Below are 25,640 nucleotides of genomic sequence, written 5' to 3' on the forward strand. Positions count from 1 at the left end.
CACAAGCGCTACTTAATCAGGTCAATCCACTAAGGTTTAATTTTTAAAAGCCCACAACAATTTGACAATTAAATTTATGTTCCAAAAACACTTTCGCAGAACATTTATGCTGCAATTATTTATGAAATCAAAGCAACAAAACATATTGAAGATTTCATTCAGAGTGAGTTGTCAGCTGCCTCGTACCAGCAAGAACATACTTCTTTGATTAAGACATCCTTTTCTCTTGAACATCAACAAAATCTCAATAATGATCTCAATAATGAACTAGATTGACAGCTTAACACAGCCTTCAAGGCTTTACTATCAAAATCCAAATCACTTAATCACAAATCTACTGCTACTTCTGCTGCTACTGTGGTTATTAATATATCATCGTAACTAAAAGAAAAACATTCAAGAAGTATTTTAGTGCATAAAAAATCAATGCTGTCCTTGTTTTTAATATATTGTGAGAACAAATATTCTAACCACAGAGAAAGTTCTTCAGTTGACCATTACACTCCCAAATCACAAGTTACTGTTCCAAAGAGCATTTGATGCCTTCAGACATCTTCATAATTGGCTCAAAAATAGCATGATCCAAGAAAGGTTAACAGACCTTGCTGTTCCTCATATGGACAAATCTTTATTTGAAAAAAAAAAAAAAAAAAAAGGATAACTGAAAGTTCTCAAGAAACAAGAAGCCTTATGACTTGCAGCTGTTCCCTAAGCCTAATTCAAAACTAAAATAAAACAATACAAAACAAAACAAATCTAATAGACAGCCTCTCCCTCTGACTACTAAATAAAAATCCTGTGCAGTTTTTAGCACATCTACCTGTGCCATGTGGATGCAAATGATAGCCTGTGTCTGAATTTTATGCTGATCAGGAAAACAATTTAATGTAAATTCAATATGACTTTAAAATACTATATTATTTCTTTAACCTAAATAACAATATTAGTTGCTAGTATATGTAAATACACTTCTAAGTGGATATAATTTGAAAACTTGCCAAGCTTAATAAATTTACATTACCTACTAGGTAACAGTCTTTTTGTCCAATGCTTTCTTGAGTCTTTTTCTACTGTCATCCTCTTTATGTAACGACATACTACAAGCATCCACCTCATCTGCACAATCACTGATCAATAAAGGAAATCAGAATTCTGTAATTATTGTTTGTTAAGATTTGGAGAAACAGTATCAAAACAATATTGTTCCTCATATATTCATTTAGCCGTCTTGCATCCCGCTTTGCAGTTTCAACAGAGAGATTTTCTGGGCCTTTTGAGCTGGAAGAGTGGGCATTCTGACCCATGGTCCACAACCTGCCACATACCTTACAGTCCTCACATTGATCTGAGCCCGTTTTACCACTTACCAAACTGAACATTACAGAGCACTTGACAGAGACAGATAGTACACACAGTGTGCATTTCCAGAAGTGCATGGAACAGAGTCCTAAATCAACGTGAATGAATGAGCAATCTTTGTTGGACCAGGTTAGCAGCCTTTTTTCTCCACTCCACTCCACGCCCCCCCCCCCCCCAAAAAAAAAAAAAAAAAGTAGATTAATAGTTGCCACTCATTTAGCGATACAGTTACAATAGAAAGAAGAGATGGTCTTCTCTCAGTGCTGTGCTAGTGCACAGAACTGTTATCCAAATATAAGTAAGAAAGACGTAAATAACCAAAAGAATATTCCCCAAACACATCAGGTCTCCTGTTAAGCAGACTATAAAAAGTGGTGAGAGCAGGGCACTTTAAACCACTTTTTACTTTTAGATACCTTTGGCTTCAATAGTAGCAGTGTCACTTATCAGAATAAGCAACAGACATTTCCTTTACATCACCAACTCAGCCAATATATTTCTCTGCTATTGTTCTTTGGTTTTAAATAAATTATCAGAAAAAAGGATTACAAAATGTGTAGTGATTTCACAACACTCCTCCCCTCTCCCCCCCCCCCAGCTATGTAAATGTATATAATTTAGGTATAAATGTATAATATAAAGGATAAAAATAAAATATATAGAAATGAGACAATTTGTTTAAATATAAGATAATATATATATATAAAAAATAATTTGGGTACATTGATTCCAAAGAGAATCAATACTAAGATAAATAATTCTCAATTTTGATTATGTATTTATCTTTTTATCAGGTGTACCAAAAAGACGTAGGAAGTGTTATTTCACAAATAAATCTAACACCCCAAACTATTCTGAAGACATTAGCCACAATGATGCAGTCATAACAGTAAGTACTAATGTACAACCATATCTATTATACAATTATAAAAATGCACTACAAGTATCATACAAGTGTATTATATGACATTGGTCATATTATTAAAACAAAATAGTATATTTAAAATATTTTATTTGGAACTATATATACAATGTTAATAAAACTACAATATACATCAAAAGTCAATAAGAACTTTACCTGAAGGATATTCACAGGACTTATCTTATTTTGTGAGATACAAATTATAGTTTACTATACCGTATATGCTTGGGAAGAATACTTTTTGCTTTGTACATTTCTTATAAAGGTCTATGCAACTTATTGCAATAAATATAAGAGGCTTAAAATCAAATCAGAAAGAAATCTGATTATTTGCATGAAACTGATACATGGACATAAGCCAGGCAAACTGTGTTCAAACAGAATAAAGAGGGAAATGGAAAATGTTACCTGAAATGATGGAGATGGTGGCGCAGGCTCTTTATTACATACATTGAGTACTTAAAATCACTTCGGCTACATAATTAGCAAAGATGAGAACTATAAGGTATTTAATCAGGGACAGACACATTGATTGAAAGGATTACTTTTTAGGTCAGGTAATCTATTTAAAAAAATATTTTTTAAATTAGTACTAAGGTTTTGTATAGGGTTAGAGGGCTTGGCTACATTATTTTGGTGTTTACCAATTACCAAAGTCTTTCTACGATGACACAAAGTAGTCTGCAGTTTCAGAGTGTAGAGTTGGAAGTTTGGAGTATATTAAGTTTAAGATTCTGGATCTGAAGCAAACCTATGACCCACTTTCTCATGACTTAAGGCACAAGGCAAGTAAAAGCACATGCTATATAATATGTCAACCCATGCAGTACTAAAGGAGTGGTAAAGGAGTCCCCTCCTTATCAATGGCTACTGTAATATAGGACTGCATAATGACATTCTCTAAAAATAGGGGCTTAATTACTGGAATGAAGGGATAAAAGAGGAGAGGAGAGGAGAGGAGAGGAGAGGAGAGGAGAGGAGAGGAGAGGAGAGGAGAGGAGAGGAGAGGAGAGGAGAGGAGAGGAGAGGAGAGGAGAGGAGAGGAGAGGAGAGGAGAGGAGAGGAGAGGAGAGGAGAGGAGAGGAGAGGAGAGGAGAGGAGAGGAGAGGAGAGGAGAGGAGAGGAGAGGAGAGGAGAGGAGAGGAGAGGAGAGGAGAGGAGAGGAGAGGAGAGGAGAGGAGAGGAGAGGAGAGGAGAGGAGAGGAGAGGAGGGGGCGGGGCGGGGCGGGGCGGGGCGGGGCGGGGCAGGGCAGGGCAGGGCAGGGCAGGGAAGGGCAGGGAAGGGCAGGGCAGGGCAGGGCAGGGCAGGGCAGGGAAGGGCAGGGCAGGGCAGGGCAGGGCAGGGCAGGGCAGGGCAGGGCAGGGCAGGGAAGGGCAGGGCAGGGAAGGGAAGGGCAGGGAAGGGCAGGGCAGGGCAGGGCAGGGCAGGGCAGGGCAGGGCAGGGCAGGGAAGGGCAGGGAAGGGCAGGGAAGGGCAGGGAAGGGCAGGGAAGGGCAGGGAAGGGAAGGGCAGGGAAGGGAAGGGAAGGGCAGGGAAGGGAAGGGAAGGGAAGGGAAGGGAAGGGAAGGGAAGGGAAGGGAAGGGAAGGGAAGGGAAGGGAAGGGAAGGGAAGGGAAGGGAAGGGAAGGGAAGGGAAGGGAAGGGAAGGGAAGGGAAGGGAAGGGAAGGGAAGGGAAGGGAAGGGAAGGGAAGGGAAGGGAAGGGAAGGGAAGGGAAGGGAAGGGAAGGGAAGGGAAGGGAAGGGAAGGGAAGACCCACAATGCACCCACAGTTCAGAGTAAAGGGAGTAAAGTCTTTCATATTGTGACTAAATTTTAATTTCTTTGTGCTGAAGAATAATGTGTTTAAGTTTATTAAATAGGAAATATAAAATTTATTTCTTTACAATTCATTTCATTGCTTCTAATGGCTTGGATATTGTCAATAATATATATAAGTGCACTGTGACCATTTAGCAACCTTGACTGGATTTTGAACGAATGTTTTGCTGGTTTGGTGATATAAGAAAGGGTTGTTGCTTAACTGTTTATAAAGCCCAGCATCTGTTATAAACATGAAACATAACCACATGAAACTTATATAAAGATCTGTCATTTACTTCAGAGATTTGAATATTAGTTGATCCAAAATGAAGTGTGAAAATAAGCTGCAAATTTGCACTGGTAATATTCACCAGTTCAAGTATCACATTGGATTTTATTTAGCTTGTGCTCAAGAAAATCAGGGAAAATAACTTTACTCACTTGCATAAAATATCCTGACTGTATTCTATCAGCAAGAAACAAATAGTAAACTGATTTGTGGTTTTGTTAGTGTTTCTCATACCTCTATAGATTCTTTTCATATGTGAATTTACCACAAATGGAAGCAGACAGAAAGCTTTTTCTATCACTGTACTATTATTTTTTTTATTTCAAATGGTGTGACTATACAATGGAAGAGATGGAAGATTCAGATTTAATTACTATATATGGAAGTTTACCTTTAAAGCATTGTAATAAAAAAGGCTGTCATTTTTAATTAATTAAAGAATAAGTAGAACATTCAACAGACACTTCAATACATTGAAAAAGTTCAACGACCCACTCTGAGCGATGAAACATAATCTTCAATAAAATCCTTTGCTAGCCTGACATCAGTTGAAGAAAATTAGATTTCATTGACGTTGGCCTGTAGCATATGGATAGACCTGTTGTGAATCAACAGTTTGTTACTTGCAGAAAGCATGCTGGGCCAATTCCTTTATATCATTGTGTACCACGTAGAACAATCCTTTATCCTAGACAATGCAATGATTTTCACCCTTTAACATATATTCTACTTGACAATTTATACCACAACTGTTTCTTTAGCAACTGAGTATCATCACATATCTTTAAAGTGCTTACATTTCCTTAAAGGAAAAACGTCCCCATATCTTTTCAATATTAATAAGAGTCTATTTCAATTATTTGTTCATTATTAACAGTCCAGAATGGCAAGTGTTTCACAACAATCTATTCCAGTGAACATGCCCAGTGAGCAGATAACCCTTACCACTATATCAGTACAAAACCTGAACCCATTTTAGTCCAGCAGTAGTGAACTTGATAGTTGAGCACCCTAAGAAGGAGATAGTCACTGTTCCACATAGGGTCTAATACAGTCCACTGTTTTCAAAGATGTAGTTTGAAATCACAAGGGATACACAGAACTGCCAGTCCTCTACTTAGAATGTATTTTTTACAGCACACTGCCTCTAGTGTGAACTGAACCTAGTGCTCTCCAATCACACCAGCTTCCCCTACAGCCAATACAGAATAGTCTTAAACAGAGTAAAAGATATAGAATCATAGAATATCCCGAGTTGGAAGGGACCCACAAGGATCATCGAGTCCAACTCCTGGCGCCACAGAATTTTTTACCCAAAAATTTAGACCATATGACTAAGAGCACAGTCCAAATGCTTCTTAAACTCCGACAGGCTTGATGCCATGACTACAGCCCTGGAGATCCTGTTCCAGTGTGTGACAGCCCTCTCAGTGAAGAACCTTTTCATGATATCCAGCCTGAACCTCCCCAGTTGTAACTAGACACCATTCCCTTGGGTCCTATAGCTGGTCACTAAAGAGAAGAGATCAGTGCCTGCCCCTTCACTCCCCCTCATGAGGAAGCTGTAGACTGTGATGAGGTCTCCCCTCAGCCCACTCTTTTCCAGGCTGAACAGGCCCAGTGACCTCAGCCGCTCCTTGTATGTCTTCCGCTCTAGGTCCTTCACCGTAGCCCTTCTCTGGACACTCTCCAATAGTTTCACATCCTTTTTAAAGTGTGGTGCCCAAAACTGCACATAGCAGTTGAGATGAGGCTACACCAGTTCAGAGTAGAGTGGGACAATCCCTTCCCTCAACCAACTAGCATATCAACTAGCATATTCCCATGACTAACTAGCATATCCATAGCATGAAGTCCTTAGTCTACTATTGCTTTCTAGATAAATGACAAAAATGTGAAATTTTGTATCTGAGAAAGGCGCAGATACTGGAGATGCACACTGCTGTCAATTTTGCTCTATATGCAACAGACATAGGTAGGCTGAATCAGCATTTTTCTCCAAATGTCCTCTTTTGGGAACTTATTATGGACTAATATATTTTGAATGAAATAAGGATGTCTAAGGAAAAGCGAACATTTTAAAAATAATTTAATGTGTTAACCCAAGCTGCAATGTGACAGGCTCACACTGTTGTGAAAACCTAGTCAATACATAATATTGTTGTATATTTTGCAGATATAAACTGTATTAAGTTGATATCTGCATAGTCCTTACACTAAGGATTCAATAACTCTAGGTAAAGTCAAGAAAATAGCTGCAAGGTAGTATAAAAATAATCCTATTAGTTTTGTCCCAGATTAGGCAACTCAAACATACATGATATATTTCAGGCAGTTTTTCTAAAGATGAGCTACTCCATGGTTGAAGTCTGACAAAAGACATGATGATTCTTCTTTACTTATCTTATGATAAGTAAGACTTTTACTAATCTTCATGATGATTCTTCTTTACTTTTAATTGATTATTTATTTTTCTGCCTATAAGCATTATAAGCAAGAGCTATGCAGAGTAGGCTGTACAGCTACAAACCACATCTGGATAATGTGAAAATATTTCAGACTTGGTCATATGTTTTTTGTTGTTGTTGTTATGGTGTTTTTTTTTTTTTTGCCTAGAGTTGCTTCTTCTTATGACTACTATTGCAGCAATACTGCCTGAGTTCAGAGGTGTTGCTCCCTGGAGTCTTATTCTTTTATTAAAAGAAACCTGTCGGTTCAATGGGACAGGTAACAGATGTCTGCAATCTGGTCTCTGCATGGGGCCCATGCCTTCTTTTTAAGCGTTTTCAGCTCTGTCACAACAAGGAAGGGAGGAGAGGTTGAAGGAAACAGGAAACGATGAAATGTCTGTAATTCAAGTTAGAAACTGTGTACTGATTATTAGTTTATTCACTTTAAATATGTACTTGTGGTTCAACCCTAAAGACTATATCACTTATGCTGAAAAAAATGGAGTAATAATGAAAATATCTAAAGAGTTTTGTTCTATTCAAATTGAAACATTTTGACACCTCAATTCAAAGCTAAAATAAGCCAATCTTAAAACAAAGGCTAAATATATCTGAGAATGTAGCAATTCGTACACCCCATGACAAACTGTTTTGCTTTTAATCTGACATTGCTGTATGCAAAAATAAGCAGAAAGTTTTAAACTTTTTTTTTTTATTATTAATTTAAATCTGTAGGTTTCAGTCACCAACCTGGAATTACTACTTGCTTTCAACAGCACAGGATCTGGGGAATCTCCAATATTTTAGTAGAATAACTGTATTCTAGTTTCTCTGCTGCCAGGTTGGATTAAAAATCTTTTCAGATACAGCACATGAAAGGATTTATTTATTTATTTACCTATTTATTTTTTTATTTTGATGTCAGGCAAGATGCTTTACTATGATGACTACAAAGTATAGTTCAGTGCTTCAGCTGAGGCACATGGGATAACATGCTAAAGATTCATTTACCTTCCATTTCCGCCATCTTTTCTTTCAGTGGCCATTCCAGATTAAATAAAAGCATAAGTAAACAAGTTGAAAGGGTATCTCAGAAGTACGTGGTCAAGAACATGATACGAATTGAGTTACAAGGAATAGGAACCTTTTCTGTATACTGATTTCCTCTACATAAGAGAGGAAAATTGACTGATGTTTGAAAATCTCAAAGATGATATACTTAAAACTGTAAATGTAATTTATAAATCCTACTTTAGTTTACCAAGACTAAGAAATATCTTGTATACTATTGGGTGCCAGAGAGTCAAATTAGCATTCCTAATTTAACTGAACATTATTTTAGAATAGTTAATATCAACTTGAATTATTTTTTTAGTTGTTGAATGTTTTCTTTGTTTCCATGTGTATATTCTGGTCACATAACTAATACATCTGTTATTCCCAGCATCAAGTCTATGATGTTTACACAGATCTCCCTGCAGGGCATTTTAGCCTAACTGAATCGTTATTTCAACAGTATGTCCTAGTTTAATGATACTGTTACTTGAAATGCTGTCTTTTGCAAGTTTTCTTCCCCCTGGGGTTAACACAGCCCTTCCACACTGAAAGTAGGAAGTCTGACCCTGTTCTTAAGTAGGAGATGATGGGAAGCAAACCCTGCTGTCTTGCACACAGGGTTCTCTGCACTTCAGACCTATGGAGTAGGTACCATGACAGCTGAGATTCTGTTTTTTAAAACCTTAATGCAATGCCAGTGCTGGCTTCTAATGTGTGTGCTGACGATCATAAGATACGGTTACTTAAAAAGACTTATGAGGATTCATTCTTTTGACAGAAGTGGGAATGCTGTTGTGTTTTCACTTCCCTTCTATTTGACCATCACCAAAAGAAATATTTTTCTCCCACAGATCCATTTTTACAAACAAGTAATGAATATTTTACAATCATTATAAGATATTTATGCTGAGCCCTATTTGTAAAATCATAGAAAGCCATTCTATATATTACAGCTTACAAGTATTTTTAAATAACTAAGACATTAGTTACTAAGACTGATTAACTTAAGATTCTGAACAGAGGAGACGCATTTGACAAAGGGACTTGACTTCAACTTAATAACAATCTGAAACATACAGGTGCTTCATTGAAAAGAAAGGACACAAGGTAGCTGCTAAGTCATTTGAAGACTTAAGAAAGAACAGGTTTTTAATTCAAGTGTGTTTACATGTTCTTAACTTAATTAGAGATTTTTCAAAGACCTAAATGTCTAAACATCTCTAGGCAGCTTAGAAATTCACTTTTTATTTAATTTCTTTCCCTTTTTAATAAGTCAGTACTAAGTCTTTGTACTATATACCTAAAAACTAAAACTTATGAACACTGCAGTTTCAAAATGTGTCAGAGTTCATAATAATTAGTCACCTACTTCCAAAGTATTCTACAATGTTAGTAAGTAGTGATTAAAAAGTCCTTATAAGCCTTGTGGTATGTTCTCTTTTTCATTTCGAGAAGGTAAACAAGTGCAGAAGGATTCTGCTTTCATACACAAGTACAGTGTATCAAGAGTTTTCATACTGGTATTATCTATTTATATATGAAACATGGCATCAGCATGTCAAGAAATGTTCACAGGAATATAAGGATCATCATTACCAGTATTTAAGGCTTTTTATTTATTTATGTGTTTATTTATTTATTTATTTATTATTTAAGATTCTCCAACCCCAAACTTAACCTACGTAACATCACTGAAGTAAATACAGTACCTTTGGGTTTCAAAAGACCCCTGCATATAGCATAAACTCACAGTTTCTTTTCAGTGAGAAAGCATTTTATATGTTAATTTTCAAAGTAGAACCTTAGGGCAAGGATCTGCTTTACAAAACTGAATGATAGCTGTGGGAGTGCAAAACTTTGGAAAATCAGGCAAGAAAAAAATAACGAAGGTACAAAAGAATTAATTTTAAAAGTCATGAGAGAGATTCACAAGTGACAATGCAGGATTTCCCAATAAGTGCTATTAACCATGGAGTGCACTATGAATCTGACCTGAGATGCATTTGCTGATCCTAAATCATTTAGATCACACAGAAAATTCCACACTGGTGAAAAAAAAAAAAAAAAAAAAGTGGTAAAAAAAAAAATTAAAAAAAAATAAATTCTTGTGGTTTCACAGACATCTAAATAAGAGTTTTATTTTCACACACTGCAGGAAAATGCTGCTACAGCATATTATGGAGCATTGCCACATGCTAATAACAAACTATTTGGAACAAACTATTTGTGAACTAACGTCTTTTGGAAAATTCTGTTCAACAAAAATAGAAATCCACATTTTTTTCTTACTACACAAAAGAAGTAACTTAAAAAAAAAAAAAAAGCAGTGTCTATTACAATACTTTGTTCAAGTCTTTACATTCTTTTTTAGAAATGCATTATCATTCTAAATAGTCTTGCAACACCCAGAGAATCCTTCCTTTTTTTCAAGTTCTTTCAATACCACTGTACCAAAGCACACACAGACTGGAACTATATATTTTTGCAATTAATTTCTTTAAGATAATGTTAGAAACCTCAGGTTTCTTAAAATATAGATGAATTTCAAGGTGAGCCTGCTAGCAGATGTTATTAATGGCATATGATTTATTGTGACATGAAATCTGATCTGAAACTCATGTTATTAGCCGAGCTTTTTATAAATTATAATTGCCAACTGCTGAAAATATGCAGAAAGACCACTGATAAACTAGCTTCATTTTCAGGGCCTAGAATATCTGCATTTGCTAAATGTCCAATATCTTTCTGAATGAGTATGATACATTTGGACGTGCAGGCTTAAGTTCAGATCTTTTCACAGTATAATTCTTTCAGAATGAGAAGAATTGAAGGTAGAAAGTGGTCATATAATGTAAATGTTTAGTGTGGAACTTAAAGAGAAATATATAGTTTGGTTTTCATATGTCATTGCATATATGCTAAACAGATTGAGTATTTTAGCAAAAGAGCCCCCATCTTGGACTGTTAAGTGTAAAATTTATACTTGCAACATGAAAACTGTAAGCTAAATAATATTCAAACATGTTCAAGCATTACTTTCTACAGTCATAATGAGGCTGCATAAACAGCATATTTTATCATCCTAAGGTCTATGAAGATTGGCATCTAAATAAGATCTTCCAGTTGACCCTGACGGAGAACCAAAGAAAGTCTGTAGATATGACAAAACATTTGTTTCAATAATTATTTATTCATATTCATTTTATCTTCCAAAATAACTTCACATCTTACTTTCCTCTCCTCATGTGCCTTTACATGTCAATTAAAGTTTCTGAAATGTTGCTTTTATCCATCACAACTGATTGCTAAATTACCTAAATAGAAAAACATAAGCATAGCATTGTGAATATTATCTACTCAACAAACTAGATATTGAAAGGAGGTGAATTTACAGTACATTTTGTAATACACTTTTAATTTCCAGAAAAGCTCTGAGATAACATTCCAAATTCAAAAAGCAACACAAGGAACAGATGCAAAGTCTCATTCCTGACTTTTTTACATATCCAAAGCTATTTAATGATAAAAGCATTTATGTGTAAAGTGGCATTCACTTGACCTTACTAAGAGTATATATGGAAGAGCCCCCTGTCAATGTACCAGTGTGCGTGTGGGAATGAAACATAAGGATCACCATCTGCAGCTGTCTAATAAGTGTTCTTCAGTGCCTAATGGCAAAGTGTCAATTCATGGATCCTCAGTTACCACAATGCATCATCTTGTCCATGCTAGTCTTACAAGTCAAACATTTTGCATGTGAGAACAGTTTATTTATAATGCTATTCATTTCAGTTGAAATACCAGATATGAAACAGTTATGATACAAGCAGTCTGGGAGCATATACTTAATATAAAATGCACTGATTTCCTCTCTTTTATAAGAATCAATATTTTAAAGGCTGTGCAAAATTTAACCCCTTACAGAACATACTATAACGAAATGGAAATAATCTTTTCATATGCAAGCATTTTGAGTTTCTTACCTACTGTTGAACTTCTCTGGATGTTTTTCTCTCATTATATGGAATCTGTGGGCAATTGAAGCATCCTAGCAGGAAAAAAGAAAACCATAAATCTACCATAACAGGAAAATCACAAAACTGTAAACAAGGCATATTGTTTTAAGGTGTTTTATTAACTACTCTTTTCAACAAGAGCAATACTCTGATCACTTAAAAAGTTTACAGGCACACTGTTCCAAGACTGAGATCTATCTGAATGTAATTAATTTATTACACTTGTTACAGTCTCCATTATTCCTTTTTAGAAATCAGACATATTACATTTACTGAAAGAGGCTTCAACTTCTTTATAGCAAACATCATCCACATCCAAAGAAGGTTTACAATAGCACCATTAACACAGTTCTTTTTCTTTTTGTTGTTGTTTTAATATTAAAGTATATGAAATCTCTTGCTTTAGAAAAGCTAATTGACAGACTTAACTGAGTTATTATGCACCTACAGCTTGATATTTGTGTAAGACCAAATCAATAGCTTTCTATAGAATTTGGTAGAAAAATGAAAATAAATGCTAAAATATCTTTGAAACTAAAATATCTTTGAATGCTAAAATATCTATATAAAGATATTTAAAAATAAATATCTTTATTCTATATCAGGGTGGAAATGATCTGGGGGGAAATGGTTGTTAATATAATAAAAGAGACTTTTAAATTAAGTACATATTATTAAAGTGTTTTGAAAAAATAATAAATGATGCTAATAATAGAATCAAATGTGTATTTGAAATTAAATACCAAAATGAAAGATGTGTGTAACATTTTAAAGAAAATCAAATCATTGTAATGGTGGAAGTTGCTGAAAATAAAGTATTTTGAACTGCTCTGCTAGAATCAGTTTTCACAGCATTTATATTGCAAGTATGAAAGTAATTTTTTTCTCAGGTATGAAAATAATTTTTTCCTCATTCTAGATAATGTCATATTTATTTCAATTAAAAATTCATTAAAAAAAGATATGAGCTGGGAATTAAGAAAGTACAAATTTTGTTTTCATCTTCTAATGTATGTATTAAATGAGGTGTGAGAGTATGAAATCTACCAACTCTAGTCTTGCAGGAGATAGTAAACATTGGATCATGTTTTCATAATTATGTCTTAAAATGTTGCATATATAAGAATATACATATGCAAACTGTTAGTTTAGTTAGTAAGAATTTTAAATGAATTCTAGTTTCCATGTAAATAGTTTGACAGAAACTACAAATACAATATCACTATATCACTATAATCAGCTATAAGAAACAACTTAAAATATTATAGAAATATAAAAATTAAGAATTGAGAGAAGTATCAAATTCAGTATGAAGTCTATTTCTAGCAATATTTTAAATGATTTTCAAACTATCAAAATTAACAAATTAAAATTGGGGGGAAAAGGAAAATGAAATACTTTACTTAAATTTTATCTTGTTGCTGATTCTGAACATGATTAAGATATTTTGTTTAAAATCATTTTTATTTAAACACATCAACTTTAATATAATTAATATAAATTATATTATATATTAAAGCAAGCAAGTATTTAGTGCAGGTATATAGGCACCACTAACATCAAACATGGCTACAACACCATGACTAAAATAACTCCTTATTTACTAGAATCTTAAACAGGGTACCTTTCAGAGAACAAACTAATCCAGCCTCTGGGTTTGGTTTATTAAATCACAGGTACTTTAGAAAATAAATGCATGAACTATGTCCAAAAAAAGTATTCAGATAAATTGATAACATCTATATATTTTTTTAAGATTATGAGTAAAAGGCAGTAAGTGATTACATTTGTGATTACTACCTATGTAAGGATGTAGAGTGTAGAATGTTTTTAGCAACATGACTTGTGATCAGTGACAAAATAAAATCTACTAGTGGCATTATTAGATGTACTGACTCAATTGAAAAACTCACTTTATTCATGATCTAATTACACAGTTTCTAAAAATGAATACAATTTGTTGGTTTATGAAGATTAAATTTATTTTTCTATCATCTTTGACAATGGAATTTTTATTTGACACTTTACTGTCCCACAAGGACATGAGAGGAAAAAGCTCTAGGGACTGAACTAGTGTTAGTCATAAAATGCACAGTAGTTCTGTCCTGTCATCCAAACTGTTATCAGAAACTTGTCAAACTACACTTATAATTATTTTAAATTTATTTTCATGTGCAATGCAATTTTACAAGGTAAATATCCACAAATATCCAGGTGATCCCACTGTTCTTGAAGATGGATAAAATATAGCTGACAGTAAACCCTGAGACGTCACTCTGCTAAACAAAGCCTGCCAACTGAACTAAAACAACTCTGTTGACTCTAGGAAAAAACAAAACAAAAAAAAAACAAAAAAAAAAAAAAAAACAAAAACAAAAAAAAAACTTATTATTCATACGTTATCCCACATTATATATGCCAACACTAGAAAAGTACATTTGTTATCCAGTTCTATATGAAAAAAAATAAATAAAAGAAATACTGTTGTGGTTAACTGTTAATTTTCTCTACATTGAAACAAAAGAAAAAGACTCAAGACAAAATGAATAAAGGAGTAGTAGCATATTTGACAGAAACTAGGAAACACTAATCAAGGACTAACTGTCTAATGAATGAAATGAAAAGGCTAATGTGCTTACTCATGCATAACAAATGCAAGGCACAAACAAGCTAGGGATCAATGCCCACTGCAGATGGCAAACAGGCAGTTGTTTCTATGCAAGGTTGATTTGATTGAATTTTTTCCCCTGCCTGAACATTTTCTGACTCCAAAATAGATCAACTAACTTAATGAGCTGAGAGAAAAAAAAAAAAAAAAAGTGATACACTGATACACATAGCTAATTTTGATGTACCCAACATGAGATGGACACATGTCAGAACAATTTACAGAAACTGCTGAAAGGCTATGGCTTTGTTAATGGAGACCATTAAAACATACTAGTTACTATACACAGATAAATTCTAGATAAGCCCCACAGATAAATTGGGATGCTGCTAAGGCTTTCAGGTAGTTAATACTACCTGATGGCTCTTTTAAACCCTTGAATGCACAGCCCTTAAATTCCCTAGACAAGGACTTCATCTCAACTACAACTCCATGCTGTAGAATAATCTGAAACCAGTCCATGCTGGTTGCTCGTTAACAACATCATCCTTTGTTTCAGAGAGGAGAATAAAAAAAGAAAAAAAAAAATGCCTTTTTTTTTTTTTTTACAAATATCTGTAATCTTTTATTTGTTAAGATAGTAACATATAAACCAGTATAAATAAAGAACAACTATAACAATTAAAAGAGCAGGAATTTGAGAGTGGGTAGAATGCAAATTCTGTCTTCTTAGAGCTGCAGGTATTACCAGATACTGTCCCTGAATCCTAAGGAACAACTATTATGAGTTTTGCATTTCTGGGTGAAGAGAGCAGAGGGTCCTTCATAGATCATGCTACATTTGAAACAGGATTCATTTTAGTAGACTTCAGTCATTTCAAAAAGAGGCATCTAGCCTACGGTACTCGGAGCATAAAACTGTTGTTGAACCAATGAAAAAATTATTTTTGTGTCATGAGCAATACTGAAATCACCTAACTATACTGAAAAACAAAGCAATATCTACATTTATGGTAAGATGAATATTGTTTATATATTGTCATCTTAATAATGCTAGCATTTCCTGGTACCTGATATTGTGGTTGGCCAGTCAAATTTGAGACTTGATTTTTGTATTTGATAATAAAATTGATGTAAAAGTGAAAACACAGGAGTCAGTAAAGCAAACTCAAATGCTTCATGCATACCTAGCAAGGTAACAAGTGAAGGGTTTTTTAGCCAGATCACTTAACAACCAGATATTAGTCTATAATTAATATAATCTGAGAGCATTATATTATTATTTTTTCTTAATAAATCATTCTTTATGATTTATGAAATAAATCTTCTGGAATACTTTTTTCCAGAAGCACTACACCTGAATATATATTTTCTATTTTTAAATAGTAACACACTATAAGTGCACAGAAGCTTAACTAAAATTCTCAGGAGCTTTAATGTTAATAATAATCTGAGGAGATGCAGTGCTGCCAGGCCAGTTGTGAGGTTAAAGGAGGAAGATCTTATGCAACCACTGTAATATGAAAGTAACATTTTTTATTACATCCATACATAAAGGTCATCTTATACCTAAAGCATTGTAATACTTTGTACCAAACATCCAAGATGGAGATATCTTTCAGGAACACTTTGAACACATCTGAAAAAAAAAGAAAAACACAGCACCTTGTTCTCTTTTGTATGTCTCTCTTTACTTTAGAGAGCTTCAATTCACTGCTGCAGTATTTTGAAAGCAGAGATGAAGAAATGTGCAAATATTGAGGAACACGAGATGCAGTTTATCCTGATTTAAATTCTACCATTTTTGTGGTAACAAACTTAAAAACCTATTCTTAAAAAAAATATTTTTGCATCCCATAAAGATTAGTTCTAGACATACATGTGGTGAACATGCAAACACATACACATACAAACACCCCTAATTTAAACCTGCTCAGAATCTGAAGTAGCTGGACTATCCTTTTATCTCACTCAGGTTTGTTTAAAATCCTGACAGTGAAGGTAAGATAGAGAACAGACAGAGCATATCTGAATCTACTCCTAGGAAATGGAAAAAATATTTTAATTGAACTAGGACATTTCTCAAAGTGACCTGCCAAGAAGAAAAGAAGCTTAAGTTGCTACACCTCTTTAATACCTTATGATTGACTTACACACATATATATTCATCTTTTTAATGGGTATTAGCATTACCGGAAAGCAATCTGAAGCAGTCTTTTCAGAGGAGTAACCTTATACATTGTGAATAACCTTATAGAAAGATTAATGCATTTAATATATGTCTATCTATAAACTTGCTGTGATTAAAATTCCCATTAAATAATAATTTTTATGCTGGTGAACAAACAAATGACCAATGTGCACCTTCTCTGGATATAAATGGTCTGATTATTTTTTCCTAAGATTCCTCTTTAATTAAGGCTTAATGGATCCAGAAGACTAGGAAGCTTAAGGGATAACTCAGTAACCTGTAATCTTTGGATCAGAATTCAAATCTAACCTGAACAAGCAGTTAGCTCACATTACTTATTAATGTGGAGTAGTATAGATGAACAAAAAAAATATTACTGCAAACAAATTAGAACAGTTTGCTATAGTGACTTAAGGAGAAAAATTATTTTCTACATAAATGTCATTATGTTTATGTATTCCACTTGCTGCACATGCATACAAAGCAACAACAAAAAACGCCACCAAAACACAAAAAAATATTCTTTGTTTTTAATATTACCCACCTCATAATAATCACCTGTCTCATGATGAGCAAATAATATGGCTAGTACTGAAACATTAAAATGATCCAAGTCTAGAAAAAGGTACTCAAGAAGCTTCAGGTCCTGCCTTATTTGAATCAAGCTGTCATCATTTTATGTTTGATTCCCAGATATTTCTGCTTAAATTATACACATTAACCTGAAAGACTAAGTAAGAGGTCTTCTAAAATAAATAAATAAATAAATAAAATTACACCAATACATTAGTTTTTGGTGAAAATTCTGATTTTCTAGTGATATTCTGAGCCTATATCTCTAAGGAAGGTGATAGCTTGAGAAGATGATAGCAAGAGGAGCTTTCAAGCTTTTTTTTGATATAGCCAACTAAAATATAATGATAATCCACTATCTTAAGAAAAATCTGAGAAAAAAAAAATCTGAGAAACTTGTGTTCCTGGTTTTCCAAGAAAAAACATAGAAACTGTCAAGCTAATGCTATTCATTTTGCCAGTGATATTCTTGACAGCCAGCCCTCTGATGGTCATATTTAAATAGATTTCAGCTGTACATATATTACTAAGTCAAGTGACAGTTCACAGTTGAAATACTCATTTAAATAGAATCATAGAATCAAATATCTCTAAAACCAGGATGAAACATGAGTATCCACAGTCTTTATAAAGGATGGGCAAAGGACCCAAGGATGGTATATCTTGAAGTTTTAATTTAATATTTATAGCAGGCCCTCACATGTAAGTATATGCTCTTTCTTTTGAAGTCTGATATGTTTCTGGTACTATACATACATAAATTCATACTAGAAATGTTTTGTATAAGCAAGCTGGAATCCATTTTGCAGGAAAGGATGTTTGAGGGGAAAAAAAAAAAAGTTCTGCTTATGCTTATTTAACTACGTAACACACAACTAGTGGGCATGTACACAGATTGTCTCATCAGAATTTACTTCAGTAAACTGTCAGTTAACTCAGGGTGACCCGGTGTCCCAGCTGTGCAGAGGCCAGTCCGGGGCCTAGTCCTACAAAATAAGCCTTTGTACCAGTATCTAAAGGACTCTGAACAGCTATTTGCTTTTTAGAAACTTACACTAAATTTCTATGTATCCATCTTTTAAGTCACCATCCAAATTCTAGGACCATCAAAGCAAATTCTAGGACCATCAAAGGAGACTCAGAGATAAGACAGATAAGGTGACAGAAAGGACTAGATGACTAAAATAAAGTGTGCCCTACGACTCAATGATGCCAAGGGCATGCACACTGTAACATGAGCTCTGCTGAGGATGTTGCACATCTTCTTTGTATATGGTCACACTAAATTTGCTGTAACTAGAGAAGGGTTCTTCTAGATCCATGCAGAGTGTTTATGTGGTCACTAAAAAGAGAAGAAAAGTGATCATATGGCAATTAGCCAACATAGAGGGTATATTAAATATTTTGTATATTAAAAAGATCTCTGTGGTAAAGCTTTGGTACTATTTCTGATAACTGCTGATGGAAATCTATGTTGAAATTGTCTCAAATTATTCTGCACAATGAGTTTGTGCATAAAACAATCAAGGTCACAGCTCAGATTGAAAGTCAATATAATCAATACAACGCAATGAAAGTGGATGTTACTGTAGCTGTCCTCCAGAAACACAAAGTAATGGCTTACAGATATATTCAGTAAAAAGCACAGGAACAGAGTTCATATTTAGAGACCGTCTAGCTTGAAAGAAATGCCTAGACTTTCAAGTCCAGCACATTAGCAATTCTGAGGAAAGTGAGTAGTTCTCCCACAAAATCCATTAATAAGCAACTTTTTGTGAAATACTAATTATTGCCATCACACTAAAAATAAATATAGAGAAAAAGACATAGTTGGGATAAGGAATAATTGTTTGTACACTGCCTTGAAAAGTTAAACTCAAGTTAAACTCAAATTGTTTTTCAAACATTGTCTTAATTAAAAAAAAAATAAAATCCTTTGGGACATTTTCATCTTGAGTTTAAATTAAGTTGGCATTAGAGTAGTATTCTTTAGAGGCTAAATTTAGGCCCTTGAATTAATTGCCTAAACTGGCAAGATGAACTCTCTATCCTCCAGTATGATCAATGGGAAGAAAAAAGCTCCTTGGGAAGGTTCTTCCAAAAGGGATGTTGACAAGTTTCCACTCTGAATTATCATTTAGAAAACTTTTGGTATTACCTATACAAGAAGCTTAGCACTTCCAGCTTCTTAATGTATGAAGATTTGCCTTCAGAAGTGCAACTGTTTGTGCAGTCCTCTGAAATCTTCAATGGGGTCCAAGCCAAATCTTGTATCACCACCCATTATATATGCTTATTTACTTGATAGCAATCAAATAATAAATGTTCACCTGACATCTCCTTAGCAACTTCTCATAACTTGTTAGTCAAAGCCTTGGCAACAGAGCCTTCTAATTTTAATACATATTTATATTATTCATTTGTTTCCATAGCAGATATTTAATTTTGTAAGAAGTATGCAGACCACTGAAACACTTCTCATTGATTTACACTCTGAAAGAATATTTTTCTCTTAATTGAAAAAGGTCACTGTTTTCCTCATTCATTATGTATTCAATTTGATTTTTTTTTTTTTGCATAATAATATTATTTATTATCTCCCCATCAGACAAACAAATATTAGTTTATACAAACAACAACAACAACATACCCATAAATTAGGGATAGTTGTTAGATTATTTAGCTATAGATGTTCTCTGTAATGATACACAACAAAGTTTCAAGACCCCTTCTGCCACGTCTTTTGTATCACTTCTTATTTGCTCTTTCTTATAGGCTTAAAAGAAACTTCCTGCTCTTCTGCTTATTTTCTGCATCTGTTCTTGTACTGTGTTCTTGTTCTGTGTACCAGAATACTCTTTGAATCTTTCTACTGTATTTTCTTGTTATCATCTTCATCTGTGTTATCCCCAACTAAGGAGACCTACAGCTGTCAGACAAAGGTTTTATCCCCTGCCTAATAACTCTGAATTTCATTTTAAAGTGTTTTTCAGTTCTGTCAAGCATCTTGGAAGGTTTCCCTGCCCATGGCAGGAAGGTAGGTATTAGATGATGTTTAAGGTCCTTTCCAACCCACACTATTCTTTGACACTGTGATTCTTTGCTTACTAACAGCAACTTTCCCTTGAACTTCTCCCAGAATCATTCAGAACCCTTCTCTCTGACATAATTTTCCAATGTGTCAGTACACATTTCTTCTATTCCACCTCCCATTTTTTCCCTGAACTGATAAATTCACCACCTTTAGCAAAATGAGAGCCCCTGCCAATACCATTGGCCTGCATATTCCAAATGAGTATCACCAGTGATGAAGAAGTCTGTGGATGAAGATATTCATGACTGTGAAGATATTCATTCGTTGTACTCAGTGTAATTGTCATGTCTAAGAAAACACCTTCTAAGTTACTTTCCACCATTTCCAAATCTACACGGGTCATAAAACAGTTAGATGTGGGACATGCTTACCAAAAGTGTTCTAACCTAGTGGCATTTGTGTTTATTTGACATATCCCTATTTTTTTTTATTCTATTCTTTTTAGGCATTTAAGCATGTTAAATACATAGCATTTGAGGACTTCCAAGTTATGAAGAAATATCAGAACAGTTTCATGGAAGTCCTTACACATGGCTTGGTTCTTTCTAGAACTTACATTAGCTTACAGCTAATGCAAAAGAGGCAGATTGCCTTGTAGCAGAGTGAGGTCATAGGGAAAATGGTGGAACTGGGTTTGTATCAAACTGAGACAAGCCTATTTAACAGTTTGAAAATACTGGGACAACTGAGAAGCATCCAAGAATTATGAGTTAGATTAATGTGAGGTGAATCTAAGCTGGTGAATGCCAAGCCTACCCCCACCAGAGTAGTTTCTATTAGTATCTAAAAGGGCACTGCACAAATAAAATGAAATCAAACTGTTCATTAAGATATTAGACCCTAACAAATGGATGCCATCATCTCCATCTCATACTGGTTTTACTGCTACTGATACCAAAACTTGTAACTTTAAAGGTGAATGTCTTCATACACAGGACAAGTGGCCGGACTCTTCTGGAATGCAAAACCCAATAATCATGTACTGTATGGCAATGATCAATAGTTCCACATAAAACAGGGATAATATTCTCTGTCAATCCAAAAACATAACCAGTTCATATGAATAGTGTTTGATATCAACTCTTCCTAAGTTAAATAAAGTCTAAACTCTGCAGTAATGCCTACCTGAATTACAAATTAGATTTAAAAAATTGAACTAGATGTCATCTTATTGAGCATTTAGCAGCTGAAAAGATATTCAGTATGAATAACAAGATCCTGTATACCAAAAATCTACAGCTTATAAATTAAATGCTTTTTTGGACCTTAGTATCTGGATATATGACAAAGTGTTAATACATGCCAAAATATGAACAAGTGTTTATGGTAGGTGTAGTCAAATTTTACAAAATTGATTCAAATATATTTTCCTCTTAAAACAGATCAACCTTTATGTCTGGTTTGAATAAATAATTTAGGTATATAAAACTTTTTGCTTTTACAGAGACGATCTACCCAGCATATGGCACACAGAGGTTATGCAATATCTATTTTTCTTATTAAAAGTAATTAAAAAAAAGTCATTAAAGTCCTTGAGGTTAAATATATGAATTTATTCCACAGAGAGGTTCTATTATGTGGTATAAAGAGAAGGTTATTATGGAAGTACTTACAGACAACAACAACAAAAACAGACTTTATTGTATCCAACTCACTAAAAATTAAGAACTTTAAACTTATGCTAACAAAATAGCATACAGTTAAAATTGGCTTCAGCTGAAAAAAATAATAAAAAAAAAAAAACAAAACTAGTAACTGCAGTAACTACCAAGTCTATATTGCACTTTAGCCTTGTGCAATATTACCTCACTATTAATCAATCTAATGTTAAAATAAAAATGTTTATTGATGTGGTTAGAAACCCTGGAAAATGCACTAAAGCCCTTTACCAGTATTTCACACAGGGAAAATTTTGAACCCAAGAAATCAAAATGTCCAAATTGAACTGCTACACTGGACCTGGATGGAGGACTAAAGAACTGCCCTTGTTATCTTTTACATGCCATACATCCAAGTTTGCAAAAGACTGGTGAAAGAATCTAGCAATGCATATGGTGAGTGGAGCTGAGAAATTCCTCAAGTTTTCTAGTCAGAAAATCCCCTCCCCCCCCCCCAAGTGTGCACTTGCATAATGCTTTTTGCTTAACCATCTGGACAGGCTCAGTGCGTCATGGTTGTTTAGCAACTTATGGCTTTCATGGTAGCTTTGAATATATTATGCCAGCATCCTATTCTCAGATTCAAATTATTTGGGAGGATTCTGTAACTGCTCAAAACCTCCTTGCACAAGTCCCATTTACTTAGGATTTACAACATAGATGAGGTTTTCCAACTTGGCTGAGTTGTTTACAATAAATTTTTGGGTACAATTCTACAAAATAATTATCTAGTTTACAGAGTTACTCCCTACAATTGTACCATCAAGCTAGCAATGAAGCAAGCTGTAGTGCAGATGCAGAAACAAGCAGTATGAGACAAGAAACTCTTCAGTTTCTTTATTCTCTGAACCCAGTATCCCTTAATTTAAAATAAGCCACAGAATATATCACTATGTATATGTGAGTCAGGTATTAAATGGATGCAGAAGTAACAAACTACACTTCTATTTGCATGTATATCACAGTTTTAACACATGACTATAGAGTTTTGTCATTTTGAAAATCTACTGATATGGTGATTTCATCAGATCTGTTCAGGTGACCACCTAATGCACATGGTATAAGTCAGATCCATAAAGTTTCATAGCAAAGAACTTCAATGGGAGAGTTTCTATGAGCTCCAGGCCAGATATTTTGTAAACATCTGATGTAAATGGAAAACTACATTGCTTTTGATAACAGTAACTAAAACTGCTTCATGAGCCACAAGTTCTAAATAAATCTTTGCTCTAAATGAAAGCATAGTCAAATCACCCTTCAACTTTTGACCTTGAAAACCAACAATGTAACAGGCTGGAAGCTTTTCCTAGATTTTTATTAATTTGCAAATTAAAGAGCACCTGTTTGTAAAGTGTTCCTCTGTTCTGCCAGTCAAATAATGTAACCAATACTAGATGACAAGCTAGTGTTCCCAAATTTGCTGCACAGTAAGAAGACACTTGTCTTATGTTTGTAAGTAATCCTTGTAGTTATAGCAAAACCAAATGTAGTTAATACTAACTTTTACACAAGCCTAAATATCATATCCATATTACATGAGAAGTTATCAGAAGTAAGAATATTTTAATAACTATAAATATTGTGTATAATACTTAATAAGGATAATATAATTAAATCCTAGTTTACCAGTGGTTTAGTTTTGCTAATGAAAAATTAAAACTAACTAAAAGTTATGCAATTTAAAGATCAGTGCAATCTAAACATTTCAAACTTTTGGAAAAGTCTGAAACCAAACTTTAATCTTTTGAAATATGCTATTGAGATACTCCTTTAAGGACAGCTTGAAACATAAAAAACATTTCTTTCTAACAAAATTAAAGTTGCAGTTTGAGCTGCCATGAATTTCCAAAGGGATGGATCCACGTTAACATTCCCCAAAGGGGCATTTTATAATGGCTTTAATTTATATTTTATCTGTGACAAAAACACTGTTTCTAGAATAAGCAGCATTTATTTTTTTTCCTTTAATTTTCTTTCAGTAGAAATACTTACACTGCTTAAAATTACTAAAGTATCATCTACAGCAATTTCACTGTTATTGCACAAATTGTAAATTATGCTTTCTAAATTATGGATGGAATTTTTAGAAGGCTTCCATTTTTATAGTCTTTTGAAAGGACAATGAAATCTATAAAAAACCAAGATTACAATTTCAGCATTTAAAATCTACACAAAGTAATTCAAACAAATGTTATGACATTTAAGATAATGAAACCCTTCATTTATGCCAATGTGTCCTACTTCACATATAAGGAGTCAGAACAGATGTCCAAATAGTCTAATGCCAGAAAAAAGTTAGGGCATATCTTGATTAATACTCTCAGAGCAGTCCATGGTGTCTCTTTAAAACTGGCATGCGTTACTTCAAAACATCTATTCAAAATCCATTCTAGGAAACACAGCTAGACAAAGTGTTCCCAAGACAAAAGGAAAACAATAAAGCTCTTGTATAACCCTTTTAGCAATGTAAGCTGCATATTATCGACAGACCATTCATTGCAATCAACAAATGATTAATTGCAAATTTGTTGCTAAATTGACCACGAAAAAGACAAGCTTCAGGGTACTGTTAAAGAGGAAAAACTTATGTTAAAAATGATTGGAGACTTTTTGTAGTGAATTAATTCTAATCGATACTCTTGTTGACTATACAGTGAAATAATGACTTCCTTAAATAGTGTATGTACCCATTATTGTAGACATTCAAATTAATATTTAACCTAATGCCTTGCCTTTTTTTTTATTTTATTTTTGAAACAGCATTTTTCTAACTTCACCTTTAAGAACTGCAGTCTATCTACTATCAACTGCAACATAAAACAGACTTTAGTAATAGCAAGTATCAGTCAGCTTGAGATATAATATGCAAGTAACATAAAAATTTATTGTGAAGAATTAATGAAGTTTATTTAGACTATTTACACAAAATATTCTTTTTGATTACTTTTGGCATGGGTGAAACATAAGATACCCTTAAGCATATCTGTCTTGCAAACTTCTGACAACTCTGCAAAGTTACATGCAAAAGTGTAATTTCAGATTTGCCTTGTGCATATTGCTCTTATTCTAGATGTAGTTATCTAGAATAGTCGTCTAGATGTAGTCATCTAGTATAAGCTAGTTTTTTAATGATGTGGAAAATTTAATTTCTATGAGGATCGATGTAGTACTCTTTAAATAATATGTTTATATTACATATATATATATTATTTGTTTTTGGCAAGCCAATGTTTTCTTGAAAGTGCTTTGCTTCTTCCCTTTGACCCACAGTTTGTTTCTCAAATTTCTTTTCAAGAAAAATTCCCACTGACTTACACAGAGTTATTGATGAAATAATTTAATGGTTCGAATATATTCACAAAGAAGGCTATAACTTAAACAGTTTTCTGACCGTGAATGGACTGATGCATATGTTTAAAAGTCTCTCATTAAACCTCTTTGAGAAGCAAGTTTCTTATTAATATGATTTATGTTGAACTGCAGAGTTGAACTATTTTATTTTTTTTTCTATTTTTTCATTGCAATATTGCAGAAATGTAAAAAAACGCTTTGTTAAGAGTGTCTGTTAGATAACTTATACAATGACTTGTGGGTTGTTTTTTCTCTTTTTTTCTTAGTGCA

At 33.8% G+C, this 25,640-nt stretch overlaps 1 protein-coding gene across 17 annotated transcripts in view; it reads right to left on the reverse strand.

Moving 5' to 3' along the window:
* Positions 1 to 25,640, reverse strand: part of DGKB (diacylglycerol kinase beta) — a 394,311-nt gene that overhangs the window by 138,954 nt on the left and 229,717 nt on the right. For all 17 annotated transcript variants that reach the window (XM_084510955.1, XM_084510954.1, XM_084510947.1 and 14 more), the window contains one exon: positions 11,863 to 11,927. In XM_084510955.1, the coding sequence (XP_084367081.1) occupies positions 11,863 to 11,927 (65 nt within the window). The remainder of the gene's footprint in view (positions 1 to 11,862; positions 11,928 to 25,640) is intronic.

This window comes from Aythya ferina, assembly GCF_964211825.1.
Source record: "Aythya ferina genome assembly, chromosome: 2".
NCBI classification, from domain to species: Eukaryota; Metazoa; Chordata; class Aves; order Anseriformes; family Anatidae; genus Aythya; species Aythya ferina.